This window comes from Cherax quadricarinatus, chromosome 8 (genome assembly GCF_038502225.1).
Source record: "Cherax quadricarinatus isolate ZL_2023a chromosome 8, ASM3850222v1, whole genome shotgun sequence".
NCBI lineage: Eukaryota > Metazoa > Arthropoda > Malacostraca > Decapoda > Parastacidae > Cherax > Cherax quadricarinatus.
Genome location: NC_091299.1, coordinates 3,474,311 through 3,486,701, shown reverse-complemented (window position 1 = coordinate 3,486,701; position 12,391 = coordinate 3,474,311). Strand labels below are relative to the sequence as shown.

At 52.4% G+C, this 12,391-nt stretch overlaps 1 protein-coding gene across 18 annotated transcripts in view; it reads right to left on the bottom strand.

The window, feature by feature from the left end:
- Positions 1–12,391, bottom strand: part of LOC128685179 (serine/threonine-protein kinase WNK3) — a 638,681-nt gene that overhangs the window by 281,173 nt on the left and 345,117 nt on the right. For all 18 annotated transcript variants that reach the window (XM_070082765.1, XM_070082756.1, XM_070082764.1 and 15 more), the window contains one exon: positions 5,430–6,558. In XM_070082765.1, the coding sequence (XP_069938866.1) occupies positions 5,430–6,558 (1,129 nt within the window). The remainder of the gene's footprint in view (positions 1–5,429; positions 6,559–12,391) is intronic.

Sequence of the window (12,391 nt, the reverse complement as noted above, 5' to 3'; positions counted from 1 at the left end):
TGGTATTGACAGTGAATTCACAAGGGTGTCATTTCGTTGTATCCACGAGAAGAATTTGTGGGAGCACGTGTATGTATATATGTGTTGGAATCTTAGTATTAAATAAGGTAGCATGCGGTTGGTAGCCGTGGTTGTAAGGCCTCTCACACTCCTGCCTGGAGGACGGCAGAGAGGGGTGGGTAGGGTAGTGGAAGGGCGGTGGTTTTTGGTGGTGAAACGATGGTGGCTTGAGGGTGCTTATGGTGGTGGTGGTGGTGGTGGTAGTGAGGTGGTGGTAGTGGGGTAGTGGTAGTGGGGACGCGGTGGTAGTGGGGACGCGGTGGTAGTGGGGTGGTGGTGGTAGTGAGGTGGTGGTAGTGGGGTGGTGGTAGTGGGGTGGTGGTGGTAGTGGGGTGGTGGTGGTGGTAGTGGGGTGGTGGTGGTAGTAGTGGGGTGGTGGTAGTGGGGTGGTGGTAGTGGGGTAGTGGTAGTGGGGACGCGGTGGTAGTGGGGGGGTGGTGGTAGTGAGGTGGTGGTGGTAGTGAGGTGGTGGTAGTGGGGTGGTAGTGGGGTGGTGGTGGTAGTGGGGTGGTAGTGCGGTGGTGGTGGTGGTGGTAGTGGGGTGGTGGTAGTGGGGGGTGGTGGTAGTAGTGGGGTGGTGGTGGTAGTGGGGTGGTGGTGGTGGTAGTGGGGTGGTGGTGGTGGTAGTGGGGTGGTGGTAGTGGGGTGGTGGTTGTGGTAGTGGGGACGCGGTGGTAGTGGGGTGGCGGCGGTGGCACAGGGAGCTGCGGTGGTGGCGACAGACTACAGCGGCTGCAGACATCTAGCAGCACTTGTCAAGGGCAACAGGTAACCCAGGCTCCAATGCATACCACACGCAAACACATGAAATATGCACGCACACTCATATCTACAAGTACACTTGCACGCAAGAAAACTTTGCGTACACATCCCAACTAACTGCTTAACATAATAGCATCTCTAACTTACCTTTACACCTAAAACATTACATGTCAGAACAAAAAAAAAAAAAGTACAGCTGAAGGCGACATGATGAATGGGTAGTTTGGTGCCATTCAACTCCCTAAATTTTTCTTTAGAAAAGCAACTCGCACCTTCTGGCTTTATTAACCCTTAAACTGTCCAAGCGTAGATCTACATCCACGCGCGCAGCGCTCCAAACGTAGATCTACGTTTGGACAGTTTAAGGGTTAAACCCCAAGGGAGTCACACAGCACATATAAAAGAGATGCCAACTAGATTTAATTCAAAGAATGAAGATTAGCTCCATATGCTTGGACCAAGAGTCCACCGGCATCAAGACATCTCCTTGTAAAGTGTCTTATTGCATGCCTCCGTAATAATCACAGTCTAGGAACTGAATATAGTTTTCGCTCGTCCGTTATAATCACATGACGCGGGTCAGTCATATGACCAGTCCAGTGATGCATTGATCACTGGTGGGCCACGGCACACCCATAGTGGTGCCTTGATACCTGGCGTGCCACGGCACACCCATAGTGGTGCCTTGATACCTGGCGTGCCACGGCACACCCATAGTGGTGCCTTGATACCTGGCGGGCCACGGCACACCCATAGTGGTGCCTTGATACCTGGCGGGCCACGGCACACCCACAGTGGTGCCTTGATACCTGGCGGGCCACGGCACACCCACAGTGGTGCCTTGATACCTGGCGGGCCACGGCACACCCACAGTGGTGCCTTGATACCTGGCGGGCCACGGCACACCCATAGTGGTGCCTTGATACCTTGCGGGCCACGGCACACCCACAGTGGTGCCTTGATACCTGGCGGGCCACGGCACACCCACAGTGGTGCCTTGATACCTTGCAGGCCACGGCACACCCACAGTGGTGCCTTGATACCTGGCGGGCCACGGCACACCCATAGTGGTGCCTTGATACCTGGCGGGCCACGGCACACCCACAGTGGTGCCTTGATACCTGGCGGGCCACGGCACACCCACAGTGGTGCCTTGATACCTTGCAGGCCACGGCACACCCACAGTGGTGCCTTGATACCTGGCGGGCCACGGCACACCCATAGTGGTGCCTTGATACCTGGCGGGCCACGGCACACCCATAGTGGTGCCTTGATACCTGGCGGGCCACGGCACACCCATAGTGGTGCCTTGATACCTGGTGGGCCACGGCACACCCACAGTGGTGCCTTGATACCTGGAGGGCCACGGCACACCCATAGTGGTGCCTTGATACCTTGCGGGCCACGGCACACCCATAGTGGTGCCTTGATACCTGGCGGGCCACGGCACACCCATAGTGGTGCCTTGATACCTGGCGGGCCACGGCACACCCACAGTGGTGCCTTGATACCTGGCGGGCCACGGCACACCCATAGTGGTGCCTTGATACCTGGTGGGCCACGGCACACCCACAGTGGTGCCTTGATACCTGGCGGGCCATGGAGCACCCACAGTGGTGCCTTGATCCCTGGCGGGCCACGGCACACCCACAGTGGTGCCTTGATACCTGGCGGGCCACGGCACACCCACAGTGGTGCCTTGATCCCTGGCGGGCCACAGCACACCCAGTGGTGCCTTGATCCCTGGCGGGCCACGGCACACCCACAGTGGTGGCTTGATCCCTGGCGGGCCATGGAACACCCACAGTGGTGCCTTGACCCCTGGCGGGCCACGGCACACCCACAGTGGTGCCTTGATCCCTGGCGGGCCACGGCACACCCATAGTGGTGCCTTGATCCCTGGCGGGCCACGGCACACCCACAGTGATGCCTTGATCCCTGGTGGGCCACGGCACACCCACAGTGGTGCCTTGATCCCTGGCGGGCCACGGCACACCCACAGTGGTGCCTTGATCCCTGGCGGGCCACGGCACACCCACAGTGGTGCCTTGATCCCTGGCGGGCCACGGCACACTCACAGTGGTGCCTTGATCCCTGACGGGCCACGGCACACCCACAGTGATGCCTTGATCCCTGGCGGGCCACGGCACACCCATAGTGATGCCTTGATCCCTGGCGGGCCACGGCACACCCATAGTGATGCCTTGATCCCTGGCGGGCCACGGCACACCCATGGTGATGCCTTGATCCCTGGCGGGCCACGGCACACCCACAGTGATGCCTTGATCCCTGGCGGGCCATGGAACACCCACAGTGGTGCCTTGATCCCTGGCGGGCCATGGCACACCCATAGTGATGCCTTGATCCCTGGCGGGCCACGGCACACCCACAGTGATGCCTTGATCCCTGGCGGGCCATGGAACACCCACAGTGGTGCCTTGATCCCTGGCGGGCCATGGCACGCCCATAGTGATGCCTTGATCCCTGACGGGCCACGGCACCCCCACAGTGATGCGTTGATCCCTGGCGGGCCACGGCACACCCATAGTGATGCCATGATCCCTGGCGGGCCACGGCACACCCATAGTCATGCCATGATCCCTGGCAGGCCACGGCACACCCATAGTTATGCCATGATCCCTGGCGGGCCACGGCACACCCATAGTGATGCCTTGATCCCTGGCGGGCCACGGCACACCCATAGTGATGCCTTGATCCCTGGCGGGCCACGGCACACCCACAGTGATGCCTTGATCCCTGGCGGGCCATGGAACACCCACAGTGGTGCCTTGATCCCTGGCGGGCCATGGCACACCCATAGTGATGCCTTGATCCCTGGCGGGCCACGGCACACCCACAGTGATGCCTTGATCCCTGGCGGGCCATGGAACACCCACAGTGGTGCCTTGATCCCTGGCGGGTCATGGCACGCCCATAGTGATGCCTTGATCCCTGACGGGCCACGGCACCCCCACAGTGATGCCTTGATCCCTGGCGGGCCACGGCACACCCATAGTGATGCCATGATCCCTGGCGGGCCACGGCACACCCATAGTGATGCCATGATCCCTGGCGGGCCACGGCACACCCATAGTTATGCCATGATCCCTGGCGGGCCACGGCACACCCATAATGATGCCATGATCCCTGGCGGGCCACGACACACCCATAGTGATGCCATGATCCCTGGCGGGCCACGGCACACCCATAGTGATGCCATGATCCCTGGCGGGCCACGGCACACCCATAGTGATGCCATGATCCCTGGCGGACCACGGCACACCCATAGTTATGCCATGATCCCTGGCGGGCCACGGCACACCCATAGTGATGCCATGATCCCTGGCGGGCCACGGCACACCCATACTTATGCCATGATCCCTGGCGGGCCACGGCACACCCATAGTGATGCCATGATCCCAGGCGGGCCACGACACACCCATAGTGATGCCATGATCCCTGGCGGGCCACGACACACCCATAGTGATGCCATGATCCCTTGCGGGCCACGGCACACCCATAGTCATGCCATGATCCCTGGCGGGCCACGACACACCCATAGTGATGCCATGATCCCTGGCGGGCCACGGCACACCCATAGTGATGCCATGATCCCTGGCGGGCCACGACACACCCATAGTGATGCCATGATCCCTGGCGGGCCACGGCACACCCATAGTGATGCCATGATCCCTGGCGGGCCACGACACACCCATAGTGATGCCATGATCCCTGGCGGGCCACGACACACCCATAGTGATGCCATGATCCCTGGCGGGCCACGGCACACCCATAGTGATGCCATGATCCCTGGCGGGCCACGGCACACCCATAGTGATGCCATGATCCCTGGCGGGCCACGACACACCCATAGTGATGCCATGATCCCTGGCGGGCCACGGCACACCCATAGTGATGCCATGATCCCTGGCGGGCCACGGCACACCCATAGTGATGCCATGATCCCTGGCGGGCCACGGCACACCCATCGGTTGCAATCACGTGGCAATATGTAAAACTGAATAACAGGAAATTATTATAATCATAACCCGTAAGGGTCATACAGTTTAAATAATAATATTTACTTCTACAAGTACATGACACAACTTATACAAACCTGGATGACATCAGTAACATACTATATAGAAAGCCCCGGGTTATGCAGAGCATTTCAAGACAATTCTGTCCCCAGGATGTGACTCACACCAGTCAGCTAACACACAGGTACCTACTTGCACTCAGTACTACTTACTGCTAGGTGAACAGGGACAGGTGTCTTAAGGAAACACGCCCCTAATGTCTCTATCCGTACCGAGGATCGAACCACAGACCTTAATGTGAGAGTTGAGTGCGCTACCAACCGAGCTACGGGACAATAAAGACATACCATACCCCCGGCCGGGATTGAACCCGCGGTCATAGAGTCTCAAAACTCCAGCCCGTCGCGTTAGCCACTAGACCAGCTAGCCACAATAAGATTCATCCAACTGGAGTTTTGAGACTCTATGACCGCGGGTTCAATCCCGGCCGGGGGTATGGTTTGTTTGCAATCGTGTCATTACGATTTCTTGAGTCAATAAAGACATGAAAATATAGACAGTACTCACCAGGAGCTCGCACCAAGCGACGTCGACCCCGGTGTCGGTATCCAGGCCGCGGTACACCGTCTTGAAAGAGCCACGACCAATCTCGTGGTCAAACTTGAGAAAGCGTCCGTCTGGCGACTTGTCCACTGCTTCTTCTGCCTCCTCCTCCTCTACAGGAGCACGTCGCTCCTCCTCTTCACGTTCATCTTTGTCTTTTTCATCACGTTCACATTCGACTTTTTCTTTGTCTGTTAGAGTACCAGCCTCTCGTGTTCTTTCTTCCCCTTCTTTTGAGACGCCATCAGCGTCCTCTTCATCGGCTCTGGGAGACTCGTCTCCCGGGGAAGATTTATTAGTTTTTGACACACGTTCTTCTACACTATATTGTTTAGTAATGCCATGATCTCTAGCCGGGGACTGTCGTTCCTCTTGCACACTGTGAGAGCGCCGCGCCCTGGGAGAGTGGCGCCGACCTCCGGTGACGCCGGTCACAGGGGGCGGCGCTACTGCTGACTCTTCACCATTAAGAGCCTCCTTGTCCTCCTCAAGTATGACGGATCGTCTTTTAGAGCCCATGGTAGACAGTGTTCGTCGCCCACGCGGCGAGGGACCCCCAGTGGTCCTCAAGGGAGGCAGGTTAGAACGGCGGGCTCCAGTGGCCTCCTCCTGGGTAGCGCGCCCCTCCACGTGTGAGGACGCTGACCTGGAGCGCGGCAATGAGCGCCGCAGAGTGGAGAACACACCCACGCCGCCTCCAGCAGCGTCCTCTCGCTGCTGCAAGAGGCCTTTAATACTGGAGGTGAAGGTGGCTGAAGTTCGAACTGGCCGACGACTGGAGGGTGGCACTACTTCCACGCCAGAGCGCCTCTCTCCATTCATGTTGGAGGTGGCAGTTGAGGGAGTTGTAGTAGTCGTGGTGGTGGTGATGGTGGTTGTGGTGGTGGTGGTGGAGAGGGGGGATGCACTACTGGTGCCTCCTCCGCTGGCCGCTGTTGAGGTGGGTGCCCGCGTGCGGCCTTTGGACATGGCAGGCGGCGACCCGGGTCCGGAAGCTGCGCCCCCCGATTTCGGGGCGGCGCGCCACCCGCTACCCGTTACGCTGCCGCCGCCTGCGCCGCCCACCCCGCCCACCACGCCGCCATGACCGCACCTGCAAGAGTTGCACATATGAACCTCTATACATGTTACAATGACCGGTGCACGGGCAAACATGTGCTGTGAGGCACACACAATACATGCACAGAAAAACAATGGGAAACACACAAAGTAACACAAAACTAAACAAAATATCTCTTATTATACCCTGTAACACCACACTCAACACTGTACCCACACTCACCCAACACTATACCCACACTCACCCAACACTGTACCCACACTCACCCAACACTGTACCCATACTCACCCAACACTGTACCCACACTCACCCAACACTGTACCCACACTCACCCAACACTATACCCACACTCACCTAACACTGTACCCACACTCAATATACCCACACTCACCCAACACTATACTCACACTCACCCAACACTGTACCCACACTCACCCAACACTATACCCACACTCACCCAACACTGTACCCACACTCACCCAACACTATACTCACACTCACCCAACACTGTACCCACACTCACCCAACACTACACCCATACTCACCCAACACTGTACCCACACTCACCCAACACTATACCCACACTCACCCAACACTATACCCACACTCACCCAACACTGTACCCACACTCACCCAACACTATACCCATACTCACCCAACACTGTACCCACACTCACCCAACACTATACCCATACTCACCCAACACTGTACCCACACTCACCCAACACTATACCCATACTCACCCAACACTGTACCCACACTCACCCAACACTATACCCACATTCACACAACACTATACCCACACTCACCCAACACTATACCCACACTCACCCAACACTATACCCACACTCACCCAACACTATACCCACACTCACCCAACACTATACCCACACTCACCCAACACTATACCCACACTCACCCAACACTACCCACACTCACCCAACACTATACCCACACTCACCCAACACTACCCATACTCACCCAACACTGTACCCACACTCAACACTATACTCACACTCACCAAACACTATACCCACACTCACCCAACACTATACTCACACTCACCAAACACTATACTCACACTCACCAAACACTATACTCACACTCACCAAACACTATACTCACACTCACCAAACACTATACCCACACTCACCCAACACTATACTCACACTCACCCAACACTATACTCACACTCACCAAACACTATACTCACACACACCAAACACTATACCCACACTCACCCAACACTATACTCACACTCACCAAACACTATACTCACACTCACCCAGCACTATACTCACACTCACCCAACACTATACTCACACTCACCCAACACTATAATCACACTCACCCAACACTATAATCACACTCATAAAACACTATACTCACACTCACCCAGCACTATACTCACACTCACAAAACACTATACTCACACTCACCAAACACTATACTCACACTCACCCAACACTATACTCACACTCACCCAACACTATACTCACACTCACCCAACACTATACTCACACTCACCCAACACTATACTCACACTCACAAAACACTATACTCACACTCACCCAACACTATAATCACACTCACCCAACACTATACTCACACTCATCCAACACTATAATCACACTCACCCAACACTATAATCACACTCACCAAACACTATACTCACACTCACCCAGCACTATACTCACACTCACAAAACACTATACTCACACTCACCAAACACTATACTCACACTCACCCAACACTATACTCACACTCACCCAACACTATACTCACACTCACCCAACACTATACTCACACTCACCCAACACTATACTCACACTCACCCAACACTATACTCACACTCACCAAACACTATACTCACACTCACAAAACACTATACTCACACTCACCCAACACTATACTCACACTCACCCAACACTATACTCACACTCGCCCAACACTATAATCACACTCACCCAACACTATACTCACACTCACCAAACACTATACTCACACTCACCAAACACTATACCCACACTCACCAAACACTATACTCACACTCACCAAACACTATTCTCACACTCACCAAACACTATACTCACACTTACCAAACACTATACTCACACTCACCAAACACTATACTCACTCACCAAACACTATACTCACACTCACCAAACACTATACTCACACTCACCAAACACAATACTCACACTCACCCAACACTATACTCACACTCACCCAACACTATACCCACACTCACCCAACACTATACCCACACTCACCCAACACTGTACCCACACTCAACACTATACTCACACTCACCAAACACTATACCCACACTCACTCAACACTATACCCACACTCACCAAACACTATACTCACACTCACCAAACACTATACTCACACTCACCCAACACTATACCCACACTCACCAAACACTATACTCACACTCACCAAACACTATACTCACACTCACCAAACACTATACTCACACTCACCAAACACTATACTCACACTCACCAAACACTATACTCACACTCACCCAACACTATACTCACACTCACCAAACACTATACCCACACTCACCAAACACTATACTCACACTCACCAAACACTATACTCACACTCACCAAACACTATACTCACACTCACCAAACACTATACTCACACACACCAAACACTATACTCACACTCACCAAACACTATACTCACACTCACCCAACACTATACTCACACTCACCAAACACTATACTCACACTCACCAAACACTATACTCACACTCACCAAACACTATACTCACACTCACCAAACACTATACTCACACTCACCAAACACTATACTCACACTCACCAAACACTATACTCACACTCACCAAACACTATACTCACACTCACCAAACACTATACTCACACTCACCAAACACTATACTCACACTCACCAAACACTATACTCACACTCACCAAACACTATACTCACACTCACCCAACACTATACTCACACTCACCAAACACTATACTCACACTCACCCAACACTATATACTCACACTCACACCAAACACTATACTCACACTCACCAAACACTATACTCACACTCACCAAACACTATACTCACACTCACCAAACACTATACTCACACTCACCCAACACTATACTCACACTCACCCAACACTATACTCACACTCACCCAACACTATACTCACACTCACCCAACACTATACTCACACTCACCAAACACTATACTCACACTCACCAAACACTATACTCACACTCACCCAACACTATACTCACACTCACCCAACACTATACCCACACTCACCCAACACTATACTCACACTCACCCAACACTATACTCACCAGAACATCATACTTCTATATTACATACTTTAAGTATTAGATCCACACGGATTCAGCTTTTGATTAATAATAATAATTATAGCAGAGAGTGAGGTGAGTGCAGTCAGGTTAACATGTTTGTTTCACACTTCAGTGTTGGATCAGTGCCTCACCACTCCAGGCTCTGAATGACCCACGCTGGTTTAGAGCTGCACCACCAAAACACAAGCCATACAAGAGCGCAATACTCGTACCAGAAGTGCCATACAAATTATGCGATAAAAATCAAAGGAGGTGGGGATGGGAGAGATGAAGAAACCATACCCCGGCCGGGATTGAACCCGCGGTCAGAGAGTCTCAAAACTCCAGCCCGTCGCGTTAGGGCTGGAGTTTTGAGACTCTCTGACAGCGGGTACAATCCCGGCCGGGGTATGGTTTGTTTGCAATCGTGTCATTACGATTTCGTGAGTCATGAAAATGAAGAAATACCTAAAATAAAAATATCACCAGACAAGGAGATAACTTGTGTAAGAGTTTCAGGTTTAGTACACGTCACGCTAGCCTTAAGTTATATGTTTGTTCAAATACTGAAGAAGCTGTTCATAACATACATTACATTAACATTATAATATGCAGTACTGGTACAGTGTTTGTACCTAAACAAACATGCCAACAGTTCCAAGCTATATTACAAAACAAATGAGTCAGAGCGAAGAAATCTGAATTATAAACATTGAAAAGACTAAAAGCTGCCCTCGTTGTCTGACACAAAAACAGCTGAGACATACCTTTATACCTCTGATATACCTTTGATGAGTTTCGAGAGTTTTTCTATTCCCGGAGCGTTCCCTAGGCCAGGCTTGCCTGGTCAACCAGGCTGTTGCTGCTGGAGGCCCGCTGACCCACATATCCATCACAGCCTGGTTGATCTGGTACTTGGCGGAGTTTCTTTATTAATGGGAGATGGAAAGGAGGACGCGATGGAGCAGATGATTGATATACAGAGCAGATGAAGACTAGGCACACAGTGTACAACAGGAACCAGAGAAGGCAACCGTTAAGAGATGATCTAGGGACTGAGAAAAATTGTCTGCCTATAAAAACATCATAGGAGCGGAGGAGAGAGAGGTACATGATAATATATATCTGGAAGGTACTCGAGCGGAGGAGAGAGAGGTACATGATAATATATACCTGGAAGGTACTCGAGCGGAGAAGAGAGACGTACATGATAACATATACCTGGAAGGTACTCGAGCGGAGAAGAGAGACGTACATGATAACATATACCTGGAAGGTACTCGAGCGGAGGAGAGAGAGGTACATGATAACATATACCTGGAAGGTACTCGAGCGGAGGAGAGAGAGGTACATGATAACATATACCTGGAAGGTACTCGAGCGGAGAAGAGAGAGGTACATGATAACATATACCTGGAAGGTACTCGAGCGGAGAAGAGAGAGGTACATGATAACATATACCTGGAAGGTACTCGAGCGGAGGAGAGAGAGGTACATGATAACATATACCTGGAAGGTACTCGAGGGCCTGGTCCCAAATCTGCACACTGCCATAACAACATAGTGGAGTGAGAGATATGGGAGGAAGTGTAAAACAAACCCAGTGAGGAGCAGGGGTGCGGTGGGCACAATAAGGGAACACTGTATCAACATCCGGGGTCCCAGACTTTTCAACATCTTACCAGAAGATATCAGAAACACTGCTGGAACAAGTGTTGAAGCCTTCAAGAGGAAACTAGACAAGTATCTTTACCAGGTGCCAGATCAACCAGGCTGTGAAGGATATGTGGGGCAGCGGGCCTCCAGCAGCAACAGCCTGGTTGACCAGGCGAGCACCAGACGAGCCTGGCCCATGGCCGGGCTCAGAGAGTAGATATACTCTCGAAATTCTTCAAAGGTATATATCAAAGGTAAACACAGTAAACCCAGGTGATGCGATAAAGAAAATGATAAACGTTCAATGAGCTCTCGAGTTTTTCTACTCCCAGAGCCCGGCCTTGGGCCAGGCTCGTCTGGTGCTTGGGAAGGAAAGAAGTATCAGAAGTTATTAAGTTGCTCTTAAGAATATTTATTATTTTTCACCGACGTAAAGAAAAGATATTTATGCAAACCGACCACAACAAAAATAGTGATGTCACACGCAGGCGCGCGTTCGCACACGCATCCCCTCCCCATCCGTATGCATCAGCACAAGAGTGAAACAAGTCTGCACGTGATTCCCACCTGACTCCCCAGCACGCGCACACGTGGCCGGCCTGTGTGCACATCCCAACAGCTATGTGGATATCCTATGCACTGGAAGCGTGTTCAACAAGACCAAGACAACGAAACCCCCACCATACATAGGGTACCACATGACTAGTGCAATGTATGGTAAATAAATAACAGGAGCAGTGACAGTACAGAGATCATTCTCTGGGGTGAACAAAAATATCTTGTAGGATTGCTGGCCTGTTCTTCATGTTTTATAAATATGAAAGACGACTGCTAACTCTTACAAATATCTACTTAAATTCAATAT